Source organism: Nuphar pumila, chromosome 7 (genome assembly GCF_984573655.1).
Source record: "Nuphar pumila chromosome 7, dmNupPumi1.hap1.1, whole genome shotgun sequence".
NCBI lineage: Eukaryota > Viridiplantae > Streptophyta > Magnoliopsida > Nymphaeales > Nymphaeaceae > Nuphar > Nuphar pumila.
Window position 1 is genome coordinate 114647886 of NC_143255.1, and position 23453 is coordinate 114671338.

Genomic DNA, 23453 nt, shown 5'->3' on the forward strand with positions numbered 1-23453 from the left:
GTCACCACAAATGATGAAAATAGAATGAAGGTTAAGATTATATCTTTTCACATTTTTTTGTGCATGAACATTGGTCGAAAAGGATGTAACTTGTGCATGATCTGTGGCTTTTGCTCCCACACTGCCTCTAGCATTTTTGCTATGGTATAGCAAATCACTTTAATGTTTTCAGCACCATGTCTTCATGAGTAATCTTGGTTGATTCCATGAGCAGGAGTGCAAGCATTGCACTTTGTCGCCCCTATGAACCTTTATCACCCATTTGGCAGACGGTGTAACATGAGTTTGCGTGCATGTGTGTATCGTGAAAGTACTTATATATTGGATAAGTTTTTCTTTTATAGCTTTTGAGTTCTGACATTTTTGAGTGTGTAGGTCTTCTTTTCTAATTTGCACTCTAAAATGAACTTTGGCATGTTGCTCCATATCTAGCATCTAAAGAAAATTGTCTAGTTTATTGAATACCATTTGCTTAGTTGACTCTATGTTTGTCAGCTTTATTTTGCATAAAAGTGTTAAGCACACAAAAGAGATGATCTAAAATTAAGACAGCTTATAGATTCACTTGGATTTTTATATCAAACTTCATGCAAAAGGGAATCTGTTCTAGGGGGCGCTGATCCATAAGAAACCGGGACCCGCACCGGGGGAACCCCCGGACCCCCTTCTTGTAAGAGAAAAAACAGTGAATCAGGCTCCACAACTCATCACTTGATTCATCCATTTTTATTTGAATATGAATCTAAATTTTTGTGTTAATATATGTTTTCTTATATGCATTTTTGCAGTTGAACAATATTAAGATTTAGTTGTTAATGCTAACATTTATTTTTTAATTATGAGATGATGTTGTTAATGTTAATATACATTTCATTGTTAATGTTAATTTTTTATTGAATATTTTATTTCTTAGATACTTACATAGATCAAGTTGTTGCATTAATGTTACTTTTACATGTTAATCTCATATTTTTCAGTATTTATTTGAGATTTTTTATTTCTTGTTGATGGTTGCTTCATCAATAAAGCATTTTTTATTTTTTTATAATTTTAGATATATTTTATGGTTTTTTTAAGTTAAATTTTTTTTTGAGGCTTGCGCTTTACGCCTCGCCTCAGATTTTGGTGGAGCGCCTCGCTACGCCTCAACGCTTTTCACAACACTGGTTCCAAATAAAAGCGACGAATCCTATGTAAAAATGTGGACATTGGCAAAACAAATCAAGGATCTTATCATTTACAAAAACAAGCATGAACATGCTTGTGTGGTTAAAGTCAAACTCTTATACAGGACGAAGTAAATACAGAGTTAATCAAGTCTACAATAATAAGATTTTTTTTTTAATGACAAAGTTCCCAACCGAAGCGGGTAATCTCTGGGTGGGTTCATTGACACCGAAGCCCTTGAGGAGCCCACCATTGAAAGACAACCTGCACATCCAGTAGGAGTCGAACCTGGGGCTAAGAGGTGGGCACCTTCTCCCCAGGCTTGTGACCACTGGGGTGACCCGGGCAGGTATAAGTCAACATTAAAATATATAAAAACACCTGCATGCATGTCTACGGGGGTGCACACACACACACACAGAGAGAGAGAGATGCTGACTTTACAAATTCACATTGCAAGATAGTTTTATAATCTCCTGAACATCTGCCTGCGGAATGCACGTCTGTGATGACAACTTCTACAATACGGCAATAGTCGGTTCAAATAAAACTAGGGTCACACTTTTGAATCCTTTTATTCATCTTTGATAAAATCATATTCACATACATCCCTGAAGAGAAGCTAGCTCTGTCATAATGGAGCAGAATATGGAGGGGCCGTTACAGAGTGTCACGAACCAAATACCTCAGCATAGCATACAGGGCATACCTAATTGACATTTAACAGAACTCATCTCAGTTTGAATTTCTTTTGGAATAAAAGAGAGTTTAAAATAATTGCATCAGCATTCCCTACAAGCAATACCAAGATGCCAGACAGTTGTCTCCACAAAAAGCAGAAAGTATCCTAAGACTCAACTATGAGCATTCAAGCTAATGAAGTTGCATTCAGCCTTTTCATTGCAAAATTCTGAGATAATGACCATTACAAATCCTGCTAGTTGTGTAATATGTAATTAAAGATCACAGAAGGCCGGAAGACAAAACAAAAATCCCAATTCCCAAGAAGCAAGTAAATGTGATTTGAAATGCAATTCACTCTGTACAAATTAATTGGAAGTATTTCTAGGATGTATCCGGTCAGGCAAGACAGCCCAAGCCTAAGTACCAAACTGATTACACCCAACCTGATTTTGATAGACCCATTGATACATGTCAGCTCTAAAATTTGAACCTGTTTAAAACGATGTTTTCTTGGGTTAGAAAATTACAAAACCAAAACTGTTTGTACCAACCCATGTTTATGCCCAATCCGATTGGTTCCATGCTATATTACATTGACACTTCTGGAGGGCCAACGTGTCAGTGTCCAACACTTGGGCACTTGAACACCAATACCAACACTTCTAGACGCTTCATTTTTTAACATAGAAATTTCTAAGAAAAGATAGACTTGGTGTAGTGCATCTGACAGTTTTGAGTGACCTAAACACAAAGTGTCCAATGTCGGATACTTCGTGTCAACTTGGTTTAAACTCTATTTCTCTCCCTATATTTTATTGGGTTCCAACTCCACAAAAATGAGTCGACATGCCCTCTCTCTCAATTGATGACGGAGTCCAGATATTTGGTAAAAAGACTTGTTGTGACAACAATCAAGCCTCATTCAGTCTCATTTAAGAATTAGCTCTCCTCTTTCACAATTTGGATGCATATTACATTGTGTGATGCCACAAACAGGAGAGAGAATTGAATGTCTCCCTCCTTTTTTTTTGAAATATTTCTTTTATTTTTTACTTAATTACCTCTCTCTCTCTCTCTCTCTCTCTCTCTCTCTCTCTATATATATATATATATATATATATATATATATATATATATATATATATATATATATATATATATATATATATATATATATATATCTTGTCATGTCCATGTATCCAGTTTTTCAAAACCATCCATATCTGACACTTCGTACTCGTGGCTGACACCGACACCTGTATCAGTGTTCAACATAGGTTCCATGCAATATGTACCCAAACCAAGTTGGACTCGAACTTATCTTCTACTCGAAACCATACCAGACCTGAACCATTTTAGACCCGGCAAGGTAGGTTCTTTAAATTATATAAATGAACAAACCCAAAATTAAAACATGTTTGTACCCAAACTCATTTCATGCCCAATCAAATAGAAAAGTAAACTACTTAATGCCTAAACCAGTTCTACCTGACCCAATTCTAACCAATCCAAGTTAGCCTTGACTGGCCACCTACCCTTGTATATATACAACATTAGCATTAATCTGATCACTCTTTTATATAAATAAATTTTTTAACCAAAAAAAAAAGTAAAAATCCTAATAGAACTCATGACCTAAAACAAGGAGCTAAAAGAAGGAAGATAATAGCATGGTACTGATGGTATCTTCAGACCACTAATGCAGGAACTCACACCTCCACTTAACATCCAATGAGAAAAACACGAACTGCAAGCACTATACTGCTAGTATTTTCTTTTCCAGCAAAGAAAATGTTCTTACTGTATTGTTTTTCCCAAGTGTGCTACAAAGAGGGTTTCATTTCAATGATCATCAGCATGAGTTTCAATCCTATTGAAGAAAGAATGCATTTGAGCATGCTAACATAAGCAACACAGGCACTCAATCATGATAGTATTGATGAAGACAACAGAAGCTGTAATGCAATAAAGAAAGATCCCACACACCTCACAAGGGGTACAAATACAAACTACTATGGGCACAAGCACAAAAGCCACTAAGGGCCAAAGAGAGCATGCCAACACTCTTAAAAATAATATTTTATTAATAACTCAAATGCACAAAGAATGTATTGAGATGTACAAGGGACTTAGTTCCATTTACATACAAAAGAAGGGAAAGAGCTAGCCATTAGGTAGCTCTTACAGCTAGTTGGAACACAACAAAAGACAAAAATGGCCCATCAGGGGCATGAAAAATACAAAAAAATAAATAACAAAAATAAATAAAATAAAAGTACATTTTCATCCCAAATACATTCTACTATGTTCATAATGTATATATATATATATATAGTCACAGAAATCAGTGATATTTTCAAAATATCGCAACAATATTGCTGTAAATTCAGCAAAAGATAATATACGTAAAATATCGCCAATTTGATAATATCACGATATTCTCCTGATATTATCACGATATTATCAATTTTTTATTATTTTTTACATTTTAAATATGTTTTTTTTATTTTTTTTACCTATTACTTTTATTATTTATGTATTTTTTGTCTAAACATGATATTTGCTTACTTATTTTTGTTTTTTTTATATTTTTTATGCCTTGAGATTTTCCTGAGATTTATCACCAAACCTATAATATCACAAGAAATAGCCTCGCCGAGATATAGGCGATACCGATTTTTGCATACTTATATATATATATATATGGGTATGCATGTACAAATAGTATAATATGTATATATATTATCAGAAGCAACAATATCAATGTAACAGAGTACCTTTTTAATTCGTAGCCAGCGTGTAGCACAATCTGCATGGTATAGATGTCGACAAGGCAAAGTGATTAAACTATCACCCCTTTTGTACTCCATGCAACATATCACACATCTGTAAAACATAACCAAGGATAAGAGCAGCATTTAGAAACTGATATGTCCGAAATAAGAAGATTAAAAAGAACCACAACATAGGCACAGCTGTATTTGCTGGACTGTCAGCTTGGATAAAAGGGAAAGATCTGGGTTCAGCACTTCAATCCTAGTAAATTAGTAATCATCTATTAGATCATTAAAAAACACTTTTTTATAGTCATATTTTGCTTTATGCTTAACTGGTGACAAATTTGAAATGGGAACACTATCAAAATAAAAATCCTGCGGCATTTGTTCCCAGCCAGGGTTGTCATATTGTGGCCTCCCCTTGAGTACACTGCTCTGTTGCTGAAAAAGGTCAAAGCAAGACACCCCAGGTTTAAACTGCACATCTCACTTAAGGACTTATATATATATATATATATATATATATATATATATATATATATATATATATATATATATATATATATATATATATATCACTGTCACCGATATCACCAATTTTTTAAATATATCGCAATATTATCAGCAATTTCAAGCTTGCTGATAATATCGGGAATATATCGCGATATTTTCAAAATATCGGCACATAAAAAATATTGCGATATTATCGTGATTTTTTTGAGTTTTTTTATTTTTAGCTTTGCATTTCCTATTTTTTGTTTCTTTTATATTTTAAAACCTTTAAAACATGTTTCTTTATATTTTTGAAAGAAAAATAATACAAAAATTATTATTTTCTTAGGGTTTTTGTTTTTTTTTTTATATTTTTCCAATTTTTTAAACTCCCGAGATTTATCAACTTTTGAAAATCTCTTTGAGAAATACCCTTGCCGAGAAATTACTTTTAACGATATAGGTGACTAAGATATATATATATATATATATATATATATATATATATATATATATAAAGTTGGATGGTGTGCCCTGACCCTAAATTGTCCAATCGAATGATTAGATGGTTAAAACAACTGTACGTATATGATCTACATGATTTTTTTTAATAAAAAGCATCTTTTGAAACATATCATTGCAATGTGTAAGAAGGATTTTCAAATGCATCGAAAATCAATGGCTCACAATGCGCCAAAATTTCACGACTTAAAAAATTATGATCTTATTTCGAAAAAGTTCTTAGTGAACAAACTATGCATAACACATCTATGGCATTAGATTGCATGAAAGAGATGTTCTTGACCCTGGGGCACACCAAAACTTGAAGAATGCCACTCTCTCTCTCTCTCTCTCTATATATATATATATATATATATATATATATAAATATAAATTTTCCAGCAAATCACAGTTTCTAAACTAATCTTATTTCCTTTAATTAGCATTCAGATGATCCGATTTTAGGTGCCTGACACATCTCATGTCCTTCATTACAAGAAAGACCTTTATGAATTTTATGTTCAAGAGATTAGCCACACCAATTTTTACCAGTGGCAACAATATGGATTGCTAATAATTGCAAAACACATGCTATAACCAAGAAAAACTTTATGATAAGTTACAAAGATATAGCCTTACAATATGCTCTGAAAAAAATATCAGGGAAAGTAACTACGGGAGGAAGCAGTCAAATCCGACTACGGATCAGGTGCAATCACATTGCATGCTGAAAGTGTGCCGTTGCACCTGACAGCCCTCCATCTCACTGTTGGGACCCAAATCTGACAAGCTATATCCAGAGATGAAAGACGGTCAGGTGCAGTGGCACACTTTCAGTGTGCAATGTGATTGCAGCTGATCCGCCCTCGTCAAATCCTATGCATTATCCCTCCCAATATAAGAGGAGCAGTAGATATGAGACTGTATGATAGATAAAGAAAGCGTATTTGCGGATCTTACTCCTCATGTTTGTTGTTTCTGGAGAATAACCGCCCTGCCTTGTACTTTGAAGATGGTAAGTATGAGATTAGCTCATCAGACAGACCTCTGGAGTGTGTGCCAATGGCCTCTCCTAGTGATTGCAATTCCTAGAATGGAAAACTTAGTTAATATACATTGAATAATACAAATGGACACAAGAAAATAAAGAATTATTCAATCAAGCTGCATAAGAACTTGGCCACCAAACTGTTAAGATTACTCTATCCTTTTGGTATGTGTGTGTATATATATATATATATATATATATATATATATATATATATATATATATATTGTAAATTCAACTAAAGTTGACTTTACACTAGTTGTTGGGAACTCAGCCCAACAACTAGATTTGTGTTGGGAACTAAGCAACAGCTAGATTTCTAGTCCAATGGCTAAAGATGACTCTCTCTCTCTCTCTCTCTCTCTCTCTCTCTCTCTCTCTCTCTCTATATATATATATATATATATATATATATATATATATATATATATATATATATATATATATATATATATATATATATATATATATATATATATATGGGGTGTGTGCCTATTGTGGGTGAGAGAGTGATGGGTAGTTTTAGGTTCTTTTGTATGTTTTTGAGTGTTTATGTATTGATGCAGTGCAGGATGGACCCAGGTCCATACAGTCGGACCCAGGCAGCAGACCCGATTTGCATGAAGGGATTGAGGATCGGATCCATGCAGTGGATCCGATCCAGAACGTGGTACCGAGACATGAGGAAGTGGTTCCCTTGCGTACCTACTCCAGACGAGTACGAGGCACTCCAAACCGGACAACCCAGATCCGACAAGAAGAAGACCCGGATCCTGTCTCGGGTCCATGACTGGACCCGCGACCTGGATCCGCCAGCTGATTAGTTAAAATCCTCTCCCAAGGTTTTGTGTGAACACAGAAGATTGAAGACTCAACAACCTTTCTTTTCTTGCGTTTGATATTGCTTATTCCTTTTCCCCTTTTCAATTACTCTTTGTTTAATTTATTCCTTATTGTTCGTTGTTTTCCCCTTTGTTACTGAAACCTTATTAAAAATAAAAAGAAAGCATAAGCCACACCGATTCTTGGTGGGCATCTATTTTTTTTCTCCTCGAAGAGCACTGCATCAAAGTGGTATCAGAGTCAGCGTCCACCTTCATCAGCGAGATGACTCTTGAAGCGGGGACCGATCCGATACGAGGCGAGGAACGTGAGGAGACTGGCAGCGAAGATCCAATGTTGCGCGTGATGGATATGTTGACAAAAATCCAGGAGAACATGTTGCGCATGAGTAAAGATGTCGTCGGCCTGTCGAAGCGACTGGATGGGTTTGACGATCGTCTGACAGCCCTTGAAACACACAAGGACCTGTGCGCAGCACCAGGCACAGATCTCGTTGATGGCGTGTCCGCAAGCTTGAGCCCCAATGTTTCAGAGCCCTGTCAACCGACGCAACCCCAACAGGGTCGTGTTGCTGCCGTCCCGCCAGTTCCGATATCCACCTCTGATCCGGGCATTCTACAGCTGCACCAGGGACTCCCGACGAGCAACAACCCCCATGTGGGGGTACCTCACCCCAGGCAGCGAGCACCTGTGATGGTGCCACGGGTCGGACCGAGCCTGCAGGACCCCAGCGTTACGTTGGGTCCATCTGCAGGTATGGGTTCGTGGCAGCGAGTCCCTGCGACCACGTCGCAGGTCGACCCGAGCCAGCAGTGCCCCAGCATTACGCTGGGTCCACCTGTAGGCCCTGGCTCATGGCATTGGTTCACGAGGGCTGCGTCGCAAGCCGAGTCGGGTCGACAGGGCCCCAGCGTCACGGTGGGCCCTACAGCAGACCCGGGTTCGTCAGGTCGACCCGGGAAGGACTCACCTTTCCCTCCAGATCCCACGCGGGGAGGCCCTGTGGCAGCACACCCGCGAGCGGGAACAGGTGAGCCCCTTTTGATTGGGTCGAACCCAAGAGGGTTCGGTCCAGTCTTCACTTCAGCAGGGCACGAGCCCGGTTCGCTGGGACCATCCGTTGGGTCTCAGGGAGCGGGTCTGGGTCTAGAACCCCTTCACTCAGCCTACCTAGTTGGGTCCGGTTCGCGGGCTGCCCTGAACCAGATCCAACCCGTTATTTTTTATCCCCAAAATGGATCCAATGTCGACCCAGACCCATATCAGACCCGAACGGAACTCCAGTTTGGATTTGAGCCGGGTCAAAACTAGACCCATAATCATATGGATCGTGGATCGAGTTCAAACCAAGCCTCTTATCCCCGCAACTCGATCCTCGATCCAACCTATCCACATCTGGGTCCGACGAGTAGTTTAGGAATAGACCTGATCCACATCCCATCAGGCGAATCAACCCAACAATATATCAACCAGACCCTGTACCCAAACCCAAACCAACCCCTCAACCCAACCCTGATCCAGAATCCAATACAGTATCCGATCCCACACCATTATCCTAACCCAAACCCATGTTATGACATCCCTACCCACCTAGAACCCGAGACCCACCAGACCTATCCATCTTACCCTGGACTTCCTGTCATACCGGTGCCCCAACGTCGGCCGTAGATGGCTCCCGCCCACAGACAAGCCAAACTGAGGCAGAATCAGTAGGGACCGACGCGCCCTGAGCGCCGGCCACCCATCGATAGAGTTCGTCAGCACCAGCATCCAGGCGAGCAGTACCGCACAGAGGGCGATGAAGCAATATGGGACGACGATGCTTTCTAGAACGATTATCCTGCACAAATGGTGGAGGCTCGTCAGCAGAGAGCACCAGAGCACCCCTCCACTTATGGGGTGAAGCTGGATCCTCAGGAGTTTGCGGGGCGGTTCGATGCGGAGCAGTTCTTCGACTGGTCTTATGTCGTGCAGTTCTTTTTCGACTACCACACCGCCGTCTCTCTAGCGTCTACTCGGTTGAGGGGCCTAGCCCAGACATGGTGGGTGAGTTGCAGCGGTCGAAAGAGTGGCTTGGACTCGAGCACGTACAGTCGTGGGAGGAGATGCAGAGATTGATGCAGTCAAAATTCGTGCCTTCAGATCACGCCGAGAGAGCCTACAAGGAGTACCTGACCCTGCGTCAAGGCACCCGAACTGTGGCGGAGTACACTGCTGAGTTCCATCGTCTTTCCCTACGTGTGCAGATCGAGGAAACCACCCGCTAGCAGGTCACGAGGTACGTTTCTGGTCTCCGTCCTGCTATTTCTGATGACTTTAGTTGTATCACAGTTGAGACATTAGATCAGGCAAGCAGTTATGCCATGAATGTCGAGGAAAAGCTGAAAAAGAGGCAGGTATATAGGACCTCCCGTAGTGAACCATCCAGTCGACCTAAGTCGAGTTTCCCAACCAGAGGAGTGAAAAACGTACAAGATCCGACCCGATCCATGTCACCGTCCATGTATGTAAAGATCATGTATTTAGTTATCGGGTCTTGATATACCAGACCCGACCCGACCCATAGTGTAATGTAAACTTAAATACATGTTTAGGTCACGATTTCTTTTACCGAAATCGTGACAGCCGCAGTCGATCTCTTCCTTTCTCTCCCTCTCTCTTTCTCTTCTCTTTCTCAATACAGGAACAAAAGGAAAATTTACATGGTATCAGATCCAAGATCCAGCTAAGGGTTGAAGTGGATTTCGAAGGTGCGACAAATCAAGGTTTGAGGTTTCGCCTATTCCTTTCTTCATTTCCTTCAGATTTTTTTTCTCTACCACGATTTCAATCTCCACCTCTCGTTTTCCCTTTCTGTTTTCCCACCTTTTTTTCATTTCTTCCTTTAGTGGATTCACATCTCACGTGAATCCCTAATCTGTTCACGCAGGATTCACGTGAATCTTGATTCACGTGAACGTTGTACATCAAAAGGTCGTGAATTTCACGTGAATCTTCTCTCTTTATTCAAATCTCTTTTCCTGCATACCCCCCAGTTGACATATAATCTGGGATTCCAATATATATATATATATATATATATATATATATATATATTTGTTGTCCAACATGCTGTGCGACAGAAAATCTGTTCATTTCTTTGCTCTCATTTGCCTTTTCTCGTATCATTTTTGTTCTGACTATTACGAGTGGGATTCACATTGAAAACTCAGTCTTTCTTCTGATAGCTTATGGTCGTCTATCTTTGAGTTACTCAGTGCAAAAAAAAAAAAAGGCGATCAACAAACCTCTCTGACTGCAGACTGAGCACTCTGTGAATACTCCAAAAAAAAAAGGGGTTCCCTTTCTTGTTAAAACTCCTTTTTCATGGATCTTCATTCCTCTTCATCCAATCTTTCTTCAAGTTTTCTCACTCAACTCGTTTCTAAAAAGTTAATTACCTCAAACTTCTTGATTTGGAAGAGACAAATCATTCCTTTTATAAGAAGTCAAGGTCTCTTAGGTCACCTTGATGGAACCACTCCCGTCCCAATCGAATTTGTTACGAGAAAAGAAAAAGACGACAAAGGAGTAAGTTCAATTGTGTATGTCAAGAATGTTGAGTACCTCAACTGGGAAAGGAAAGATCAATCAGTGGTTGCATACATCACTTTCACCTTGTCCCAAGAGATCCTTGTTGCCATTCCCGACAATTGTACTGCTCTGCAACTTTGAGAAAAATTGGTTCAAACATATTCACAAGTTTCGCAGGCGAGAATGGTTTTTCTCAAGAGGGAATTCCAGATGTTGAGAAAAGATTTCATGACCATCATGGAATATCTGAACAAGATGAAGACTATCACAGACCAACTTGCAGTTATAGGATGCGCGGTGAGTGACAACGATATGGTACAACAGACTCTGAGTGGATTGGGATCCGACTACAACATGATCGTCACTTCCCTATTGTGTCTCCCTGCCCTTCCTACCTTTGATGAGTTGCGAGCAAAATTAATTCAGTATGAGATGACTCTGAAAGGGTTCTCTGAGGAATCTCACGTTCACACAAATTCTCAGGAAGTTTTTTCCACAGGGGTGTCTTATGGTAGAGGACGCGGACGATGAGGACAAGGGCGAAGTGGACACGTTGGGCGTGGTTTGCTTCCCACTCCAAATATGTTAGCTCATGCGCAGGGGTCAAGATCCATTCCTACCTGCTTCCTTTGTAACAAAAAGGGGCATATCAAGGCGAATTGTTGGCATAATCCAGAGAATAAAGGAAAGGGTCCACAGACATAAAACAAAAGGAAGTTCTCAAGCAGTGGAGAGATTAAAGATCTGCTCCTTGTCAGAGTTGAAATTGAAGCAGAGCGATGAAGGCACTTGGTTTGTCGACTCAGGGGTAGCGACTCATGTAACAGGTGATGCAGGTAAGATTTCTAATCTCATTCCTTATTTTGGAAAAAGTAAGATTGTCACTGGAGATGGATCCCACCATCATGTTTTTCATGTTGGAAAAATTGTCATTCCCATGTCACATTCCACTCTTACTCTTTCTGACGTTCTTCATGCTCCTGACATTAAGAAAAATATTGTCTCTGTTTCCAAACTTATTAATGATAATAATGCTTCAGTTGAATTCACTCCCTTCTCTGTGCAGGTCAAGGACCTTCGCACGAGGGAAACATTCGCTGAAGGAAAGAGACGAGGCAATATGTATGTCTTTAAAGAAGCTCCTTGTCATGTTGTCCGCCCTGTCCACCTGAATTCAGAGCTTTCATTAGAGTCGTGTTCATCCTCTTCTGCTAATGTTTTTAGTATTTCTGAATGTAATAAGTCATTCTTATGGCATAGTCGATTAGGACATTGTGGGGGTCATTTCATTGAGAAACTTGTATCTAATAATCTCATTCCAAAAGAAAGTCTAAATAGGGATGAGAACAGTTACAAATGTTACAGTTGTCTTTCCTGCAAGAGTCATGTATTGCCTTTTCATTCCATTAATAAGAGAGCTTCAAAACCTTTTGAGATAATCTGTTCTGATGTATGGGGACCCACCCCCGTTGCCTCTGGATCTGGGAGCAAATACTATCTAATCTTTGTTGATAGCTATACTCGATACACTTGGATATATTTCATAAAAAATAAGTCGGAAGTCTTCTCTTTGTTTCAAAATTTTCTTTCCCTTGTCAAAAATCAATTTTCTGAGTCCATTCAATTTTTCCAATGTGATGGAGGTGGGGAATTCTCATCCCGTGATTTTATCTCTTTTCTTCAAAGTAACAGAATAGGAAGAAGGGTGTCCTGTCCTCACACCCCTCAACAAAATGGAATTGCTGAACGAAAACACAAGCATATCGTTGAAAGTGCCATGAGTATGCTTCATGACAGCAATCTTCCCATCAACTTATGGACAAAAGCTTTCCATTCTGCCGTGCATGTGATAAACAGGCTGCCTATGGTTATTCTGGAAAATAAGTCTCCTTATCACTGTCTTTTTTGAACTTATCCTAGTTATTATGATCTGTGTGTTTTTTGAATGTGTTTGCTATGTGCATATCGATCAATCCCTGAGAAACAAGTTTCAAGACAAAGCCCAAAAGTGCAGATTTGTGGGATATGCAGATGACTACAAAGGATATAGGTGTTATGATCCCACCAACAAACGTATCAGAACCTCAAGAAATGTTGTCTTTGATGAACAAAATTTTGATCACGGAGCTGACACAACAAATATGTCAACTGAAATTTACTATCCTTGGCTAAGCTCAGAACTTTTTGCTGGCTCCAATGAAACATGTTCCTCAGATTGCGTGCAACAAGAAGAAGAGGTATTTGAGAACACTAGGACGTCGGGGTCACAGAATGCAGAGGAAGTACCGGGCAGATACAAAGGCATTGTCTATTCCAGACAGAGACCGACAATATCAAACCATTTAGATCATGTCTCAGTCGCCAATCCTACTCCTCATACCCTCGCAATCAGAAAATCAAACCGCATACGGCATCCTATTGACAGGTGGGTTAGCTATAACAACTTCTCCTTGGATTTTCAACTGTTTTTAACTGCCATCAATAAGGATGAAGAGCCCATGTATTATCAGGCAGCAACTTCTATGAAATGGGTAGAAGCCATGAATGATGAAATGCAAGCCTTGCATGAATGTGGAACATGAGAAGTTGTTCCCAGACCACCTGACAAAAATGTTGTCGGATGCAAATGGGTCTACAAAATCAAGTACAAGCCAGATGAAACCATTGAACGATATAAAGAAAGGCTTGTAGCAAAAGGATTCACTCAAGAAGCAGGGCAAGACTATGATGAGACTTTTAGTCCGGTTGTAAGAATGAGAACGATTCGAATTATCATTTCCCTTGCTATTGAACATGGATGGAAGTTGAGTCAGCTTGATGTAAAAAATGCATTCTTACATGGGGATTTGAAGGAGGAGGTATACATGGAACAACCCCTTGGATATCAAGAACAAAATTGTAAAACCCATGTATGCAGGTTAAAAAGAGTCATTTACGGCCTGAAGCAAGCATCTCGCTCTTGGTTTGATAGCTTCTCATCAGAGATTCAGAAACATGGATTTTCACGTTCCATGATGGACCACTCATTATTTATCTTTAAAAGCCAGTCTGTGACCACTCTATTATTAATTTATGTCGATGATATTATCATCACAGGAAACTCTGCGGACCACATCCAAGAAATAAAAGACTTATTAGGTCAAAGGTTCAAAATGAAAGACCTTGAAGTTCTACGCTATTTCCTTGGTGTAGAAGTTGACAACCAGGCTCATGGATTGACACTCACTCAACACAAGTACACCGTAGATGTTCTCAGCAAGGCAGGCATGAAAGACTGCAAACCTCTAGGAACTCCGAGTGTACTTCATCAAAAACTTAGCGCTCATGATGGAGATCTGTGTGATGACCCTACCAGGTATCGCAGCATAATAGGAATGTTACAATACCTCACATTCACTAGACCTGATATTGTTTATTCAGTCAATCAAGTGTCTCAATTTATGCATGCGCCACATACTGGACATATGGAAGCGGTCAAGAGGATCCTTAGATATCTGAAAGGGACTATTGGGGATGGATTGATATATTTACCACAGTCCCATGGCCAAAACGAGCACGAAATTACTGTATATTGTGATGCAGACTGGGCAGGAGATCCCGACGAAAGAAGATCTACATCAGGATATTGTGCCTTCATTGGAAGAAATTTAGTCTCTTGGAGCAGTAGAAAACAAAAAGCTATCGCTAGATCAAGCATTGAGGCTGAATATAGATCCATGGCTGCTGCCACTGCCGAAGTCACATGGATCAGGCATCTTCTAACTGAAGTAGGAGAAAAGATCTCTCACACTACCTTGCTCTGTGACAATCAAAGTGCTATTAATATGTCATTCAATCAAGTACATCACAGTCGTGCCAAGCACATTGAGATCGACCAACACTTTGTGAGGCAGAAGGTTGAAGAAAAAGAGATTGAACCTGAATTTGTCAGTACTGAAAGACAAGTTGCAGACATATTTACCAAAGGGTTAACCAAGGATCGCTTTTGGATGCTTAAAAGCAAGTTGTTCATGGTCCAAAACCATGATCAACTTGAGGGGGGGTGAAAAAGGTGCAGGATCCGACCCGATCCATGTCACCGTCCATGTATGTAAAGATCATGTATTTAGTTATCGGGTCTGGATATACCAGACCCGACCCATAGTGTAATGTAAACTTAAATACATGTTTAGGTCACGATTTCTTTTACCGAAATCGTGACAGCCGCAGTCGATCTCTCCCTTTCTCTCCCTCTCTCTTTCTCTTCTCTTTCTCAATACAGGAACAAAAGGAAAATTTACAGGGAGCAAGCTCCCCTAGAAAGGAGGACCCAAAGCCTAGAGCAAACCTGATCAGTCAGGACCAGCCTTCCATACCCGGTCCAAAGTCAAACCTAGTGAGTCGACCATTCATTGTTTTAGGTGTCAGGAGTTAGGACATGTCGCGTCTAAGTGTCCCACTGTGAGCAAGAACACCCATCTTGTTGAAGGTATTGTGGAATCAGCATCAGAGAGTGAGAGTGAATCTTCGGTCGAGGATGAGGATGAGAGGGAAGTCGTAGAGTTTGACGGCAATGTCGAAAATTTACTGTCCATCCGTCATGTTTTGACTGCACCCCGCGAGTCGACCCCTGTAAAATGGTTGCAAAACAACATTTTTAGAACTCGGTGCAACTGTGAGGGTCACGCGTGTGATGTTATTATCGACACCGGTGCTTGTGAGAATATGGCGTCTGAGAGTGTTGTATCTACCTTGAACTTGAAAACCGAGAAATTGTCCCAACTATACAAGATGGTGTGGTTCAAGAAAGGGAACGAGGTTCCCATCACCCAACATTGTTTAGTTCGATTCTCCATGGGGGAGCATTACCACGATGAGGTGTGGTGTGATGTAGCCCCCATGAGTGCGTGTCACATTTTGTTGGGGCGTCCTTGGCAGTTTGATCGCAAAGCCATTCACGATGGGCGCAAGAACACATATTCCTTCTTTTTTAAGGGTCATAAGATCGTCCTTCTCTCTATCAAGGAGATCGGTTTTCCCACCGTGGATAAGCCTGAGCGAGTCCCTAGGCTTGCGGGCCTATCGTACCGGCCCTTCTTGAACCATTGTCAGGAAGATGGCTATTGTTATGCCTTGGTGGCAAAGCCGTTGATGAGTTCGTTTGTGTCCATTCCCGCGGACGTTGCCCCTCTTATAGAGGAGTTTCGCGACATTATGCCGGATGACCTGCCTGATGGATTACTTTCGACGAGGGTAGTCCAGCACGCCATTGATTTTGTGTCGGGATCGAGCCTCCCCAACCTCCCCCCATATCGCATGAACCCATCCGAGCATGCTGAGTTATTGCGGCAGGTCCAAGAGTTACTGCAAAAGGGCTTTATTCGCGAGAGTGTTAGCCCTTGTGCAGTACCCGCCCTGCTCACTCCAAAGAAAGATGGGTCCATGCACATGTGTTGATAGTCGTGCGATCAATCGCATCACGGTCAAATACCGTTTTCCCATTCCCCGTTTGGATGATATGTTATTTGTTGCCTCCATTTTCTCCAAAATAGATTTAAAAAGTGGGTATCACCAGATTCGTATACGGGAGGGGGATGAGTGAAAAACGACATTCAAGACACGTGATGGGCTATATGAGTGGTTAGTCATGTCATTTGGGTTATCTAATGCCCCAAGTATTTTCATGAACATGATGACCCAAGTGTTGCGTCCATGTATAGGAAAGTTTGTCGTTGTCTATTTTGATGATATTTTGATTTATAGTTCGTCTTTGTCCGATTATTTGAGTCACCTGCGTCAGGTCTTAGAAATTTTGAGGAGAGAAAAACTGTATGTCAATGCAAAAAAGTGTGAGTTCATGACATCCAGCGTCGTATTTCTGGGTTTTATAGTGTTTTCCGATAGAGTTAAAGTCGATCCTGCGAAGGTCCGTGCGATCGTAGATTGGCCTACCCCAAAGACTATCAGAGAGATCCGTAGTTTCCACGAGTTAGCTACTTTCTACCATCGTTTTGTGCGAAATTTCAGTACCCTCATGGCCCCTATCACAGAATGCCTAAAAGGTACTAGTTTCTATTGGACTCCTACCGCAGGAAAAGCCTTTACGATCATCAAAGAAAGAATGACTAGTGCCCCTATCTTAGCTCTTCCTAATTTTAATGCAGTCTTTGAGGTTGAGTGTAATGCCTCTAAAGTGGGAATTGGCGCCGTCTTGAGTCAGAATCGCCGACCTGTTGCTTTTTTTAGTGAGAAGCTGACTCAGACCAGGTGCCAATATTCCACTTATGATGTTGAGTTCTATGCCGTTGTACAAGCCCTTCGTTATTGGAGGCATTATCTCATTTATAAGGAGTTTGTCTTGTACACGGATCATGAGGCATTGAAGTACCTGAATAGTCAAAAGAAGCTAAGTGCTCGTCATGACAAGTGGGTCAGCTTCTTGCAAGAGTATACCTTCACGATTCATCATCAATCGGGTACTCTGAACAAGGTGGTTGGCGCTCTTAGTAGAAAAAACAGCCTTCTGATGACCATGTCAGTGCAAGTCATTGGGTTCGAGCAGTGCAAGGAGTTATACCCGACGGACCCTGATTTTCAGCAAGTCTGGGAAGGGTGCATCTCCTCAGATCGCACCATCGACCACCGTTTTAGTATTCATAATGGTTACCTCTTTCGTGGGAACAAGTTATGTGTGTCTGATTTCTCCCTTAGGCTTCAGTTGATTTCCAAATTACATGAGGAAGGGTTAGCTGGGCATTTTGAACATAATAAGACGTTCGCTCTGTTAGATGAACGATAATTCTGGCCCAAAATGCGCAAAGATGTTGTCAAGTTTATTCAAGGTTGTCATGTGTGTCAAGTGTCTAAGGGTCATCGTCAGAATAGTGGTCTGTATACTCCGTTACCCATCCCTGAGCGACCGTGGGAGCACGTGTCCATGAATTTTATCGTGGGCCTTCCCAGAACTCCACGTCGTTTTGATTCAATTTTAGTTGTTGTTGACCGGTTCTCCAAAATGGTTATTTTTGTCCCATGTAAGCGAACCACTGACGCCTCATTAGTAGCTTCCTATTACTTCAAGGACGTCGCCCGCTTCCATGGGTTACCCCGCACGATCACCTCCAATCATGACACGCGCTTTATGAGCCATTTTTGGAAATCGTTATGGGCTTTATTGAAGACACGCGCTTCAGTTCAGTAGCGCGTATCACCCTCAAATCGATGGTCAAACCGAAGTTGTCAACCGCACCTTAAGAAACCTGTTACGGAGTCTAGTGGGGGAGAATGTCAAAACTTGGGACCTCGTTTTGCCTCAAGCCGAGTTCGCATATAACAATTCCATCAACCAGTCTACAGGCAAATCCCCGTTCCAAGTGGTTTATGGCCGGTCACCCATCCATGTAGTAGACCTAGCGCATGTATCTAGCGTTCCAAACCCAGCTCCAGACGCATTTGATGTCATTGAGTACATGCGTGATATCCACAGACAAGTCCGAGCCAAACTTGTTAAGAGCTACGAATCCTACAAGACTTTCATCGACCAAGGTCGTCGTGATATTCAAATTCAAGTCGGTCAGCTAGTATGGGTTTACTTGCATCCAGAGCGTTTTCCAGTAAGCACCTACAGCAAGTTGAGTCCTAAGAAGTACGGCCCATTCAAGGTTCTTCGACGATTAGGCCTGAATGCCTACCTCCTTGAGTTGCCCGATGATTGGCATATTTCGCCTATTTTCAATGTGTCTGATCTTTATGATTATTGTGGAGACAACAAGTCGTCAAAGACGACTTCTTCCCAACCAGGGGAAAATGATGCAGTGCAAGATGGACCCAGGTCCATACAGTCTGACCCAGGCAGCGGACCCGATTTGCATGAAGGGATTGAGGATCAGACCCATGCAGTGGATCCGATCCAGAACGTGGTACCGAGACATGGGGAGGTGGTTCCCTTGCGTACCTACTTCAGACGAGTACAAGGCACTCCGACCCGGACGACACAGATCCGACAAGAAGACCCGAATCTTGTCTCGGGTCCATGACTGGACCAGCAACCCGGATCCGCCAGCTGATTAGTTAAAACCCTCTCCTAGGGTTTTGTGCGAACACAGAAGATTGAAGACGCATCAACCTTTCTTTTCTTTCGTTTGATATTGCTTATTCCTTTTCCCCTTTTCAATTACTCTTTGTTTAATTTATTCCTTATTGTTCATTGTTTTCCCCTTTGTTACTGAAACCTTATTGAAAATAAAAAGAAAGCATAAGCCACACCGATTCTCGATGGGCATCTATTTTTTTTTCTCCTCGAAGAGCACTGCATCATGTATTTTTGTTCATTATGAAAGAAATCATTTATTCATACAACTTGTATAAAGTTTTGCATATTGTTAGTATTCAAATACATTTCAATTGGTATTTGGACTACGATTTAGAATGTCTTGGGTTCCACGTTATTTCGTGACATGGTATCAAAGCAAAGCATCTTGGTCTTGGCATCTTGTTCGTGCTTCAAAAGAAAGACTTGCATTGATGTACGACTTGGACTCAAGACTCTAGTATTGCGGTATGTATTTTTCTTTGGAATCTCTACTTTAAACTTTTATGGTATATATTTTAAAATGTATTTGAAATATTATGGCTATTTATTAAAAATAAATATGTTTCCAAATTAATTAAAATTGGAATTTATGAAAATTATTGTCTTTTGACATATGTTTTTGCATAAACATGTTTACTTGAAATATATATTTCGATTATGAATATATATTTTTTGAAAAATATCATAATAAAAATTATATTTTGCAAGAATATGTGGTTTCTTAAAATCTTAAATACTATGCTTACATGTTTTTTCATGTTGTTTACAAAAAAGCCAATTTTTGTTATTTGTATTGTGTTTATCGTAATTGGTGACTTTATGCACATGTCAAAGCATGTTCTTTAAATTTTATGTGGTGTTTTTATTGAGATGTGCTACTTAAGAAATTTTAAATTCTTGCATGCATGCTCTAATTAGTCATGTCATGAATGGTTTGTATGATCTCGTGAGTTTGCTCTATCGGTATATCATCTACGTATTCATGTGTCCTACACATATGTCTATGCATGTTTTTATATGTCGTTAATGATTATGTGTCATTTCAAAATTGTTGTTTGGTATTTTGTTGAAAAATTAGACGTGTTTTCAAATTAATTGAAATTAATATTTTCTCTTAAAAATGAGGTATTGTTTTATTGGTTCTTGTGTAAGCATGATAATTCAAAAAATATATTTTGGGTATGGTAGTATCTTTATGGTTATTTGTGCATGTTCCTATGCATATCTTATGTGATACTTTATAAGCTTTTGCATAGGATATGTAGCTTTAAAGTCATTATATTATTGCATATACACGATCTTTTATCTCTTTGAAAGTATTCATGATTAATTGCACTTGTGTATGATCTTGTTTTTCTTTACGGTTCTTTGAAAAATCTCTATATATGTTTTGGTCCATTTAATATTAAAAATCACTATTGTCTCATAGATAGACTTATAATCTAAATTGAGCTACCTCTCCATATAGCTTGTTTATATTGGCCATGCTAATCCTTCCTTGTTATTGATGTAATCTTGTTTTGTAAAAATTTATCAATTGGCATCTTGTTGTGCAAATGATTGCACTATATTCATTCTAAATTTTTCATCTACCGTTATTTGATTTGATTTGAAACTTTGTTTTTTCAAATTGATTCTTATATATGAACTCACTTATTTGGAAATTGATTTATGTGAGTATTTATTGTCTTCTTATGGCATTTGGTTGTCTGTCACAAAATTTTATATAATGCATCATTTTCTTTTCCTTTTGACTTTTTTGTTGGGGTGAGTTTTATGCACCTCAGTTTGTGTCAGTTTAGATTGTCAACTTGTAGTCTAGCTCTAACTGACGATTGTTTGATCTCTGGTTCTGTGAGTGTATTATATCACTTATTTGTTTATTTGGCCACTGTTAGTATGGATGCTTATAATTATGATTATCTGTGATGGCTATCTATTTTTGAAACCATGGTGTTTCAAAAGATTATTAAAATTGATATCCTTATTTTTCTTGGTGACATTAGTTTATTTTCATTACAAGCTCTCATTACCTCGTATGTTCTCTCCTATTATGCCTCTTATTTAAGTGTCATTATATATAGACGAGATGTTTATTCATACTTTTTTGTGTTTTGTTTAGCCCATAAGTGACATTGTTATTATACTCTTGTTCTAGTAGTTGATATCTATGTCACATGGGTGCGGGTGCGGGTGCGGGGATTCGGCACTTCCAAAAAACCCGGGTGCGAGGGTGCGGCAGGGGCAAAAATGTAAAATATATATATATATGTAAGGGGGTTCGGGGTGTTAGAATACAGTATGGATATATGCGTATGGATCTGGATCCAGATCCATACGCATATTGTATGAACACATGCCATATAACCTCATTAATGGCATTTTTGTAATATCGTTGTACATGTTTTTACCTTTTAATGTTTAGGGTTTCGGTGGTCGAGCAGTGTGTGCCGCCCCAGCCATTGTGACTTCTCTCTCGCCCTCTCTTTCTCTCTCTCTCTCTCCTTATTTCCTGTATACCAATCTAATATGGTATCAGAGCACACAGGTTAATCCTGTGCGTGAAGAACTTCCAGCGTGATCATCTCGTGGTTTGTCAGCGTGAACAGCAACCCCAGCTCCCAGCGTGATCATCTCGTGGTTCGTCAGCGTGAACAGCAACCCCAGCTCCCAGCGTGATCATCTCGTGGTTCGTCAGCGTGAACAGCAACCCCAGCGTGGACAGGTCCCAGCGTGATCATCTTCTTTTTTATCTGAAATCTCATCTTCTAAATCTGAAATCTCATCTTCTGAAAGTTGGTACTTTCCTTTTCCCCCTTTTCCTTTCAGCGTGCTCATCCATCTTTTCTTCTCTGTTAATGATTTATCTTCTTCATCTTCTCTGTTAATTATTTATCTTCTTCATCTGTTAATCGTCTTTGATTCCAGAAATTTATTTATTCTTTTTATTCATTCTTTGATTTCCAGAACTTCTTTGATTCCAGAATTTTTTTTCTTTATTGCTATTTTAGTGTCCCCTGTGCAACGTCTGTCAGTTTCATTCATTTTATTTTTTATTGATTCCAGAAATTCTTCCTTTATTGCTATTTTAGTGTCCCCTGTGCAACGCCTACAGACAGATTGTAACTGTTTACAATCTCGATTTTGAACTGGAAAAAAAAAGGCGGTTATTTCCAGATATCGATAGCACAGGTACATGTCTTGTTGAGGTTCTCCTGCTTGATTAAGTGATCTCAAACATGTTTGTTTCTTTCCATTCGTTTTGTTTGCTTATTCATTGTCCCATTGATATGGATTTCCATTCGTCATCCGGTCCCTCTACAAATTTCTTGAGTCAGCTCGTTACAAAAAAACTTACTCATTCTAATTTTTTGACTTGGAAGAGGCAAATCCTTCCTTTTATACGGAGTCAGGATCTCGATGAACATCTGGATGGTTTAGTTCCTATACCATCACGACTTATTTTGCAGGAAACCAAAGATGAGAAGGGTGACACAATTACCATTTCTATTAAGAATCCAGAGTATACAGCTTGGAGGAAGCGGGATCAGTCTTTGGTTGCTTATACGTCAACACTCTCTCAAGAAGTGTTGGTTACTCTTTCAGATGATTGCACTGCGGCGGATCTATGGAGTAAGCTGTCTCAGACATATTCTCAGATATCAGAAGCCCGAGTTATGTACTTAAAAAATGAATTTCAAAGTTTAAAGAAAGGCTCCATGACAGTCATGGAATACATAGGCCGCTTGAAGAGTATTACCGATCAATTGGCGGTTATTGGAAGTGCTATTGCAGATAAAGATAAAGTTCAACAACTTCTCAATGGATTGGGTCCTGATTTTGACATGCTTACCACGGCTTTATCATGCCTTCCGCAGTTGCCCACTTTTGACGATCTTCAAGCGAAGCTTCTCCAGCATGAGATGATTATGAAACAACAGGCAGAAGGAAATGAATCTGCTCGTCCTCATTCAGTATTGGCCATGGACACTTCTGTAGGTTTTGGACGAGGGAATGGAGGGCATCAAGGAGGCAGAGGCCGCGGACGTTTTGGGCAGGGAGGACGTGGTATTTTGCCTACACCTAATATTTCAGGGGTTTTTAATACAGGAAATCAGAGGAGAGTGCCCACTTGTTTCTTATGCAACAAAAGAGGACATGTGAAAGCTGATTGTTGGTTTAATCTACAGAATAGAGGAAAAATAAACAAAATTGAGCATAAATCAACTACTCCTATGGACACAAAAGGGCCATCCACAGATGTGCAACAACTTTTGTTATCAGCATTGTCACAGAT

At 39.9% G+C, this 23453-nt stretch overlaps 1 protein-coding gene across 1 annotated transcript in view; it reads right to left on the reverse strand.

Moving 5' to 3' along the window:
* Nucleotides 1-1208: 1208 nt before the first annotated feature.
* LOC149833023 (uncharacterized) overlaps nt 1209-23453 on the reverse strand; it is a 29832-nt gene continuing 7587 nt past the window's right edge. The window contains exons 4-6 of the mRNA XM_090013352.1: nt 6582-6709; nt 4629-4737; nt 1209-1876 (exon numbers count right to left, since the gene is read on the reverse strand). Coding sequence (XP_089869478.1) covers nt 1838-1876; nt 4629-4737; nt 6582-6709 — 276 coding nt within the window. The 3' untranslated portion in view covers nt 1209-1837. The remainder of the gene's footprint in view (nt 1877-4628; nt 4738-6581; nt 6710-23453) is intronic.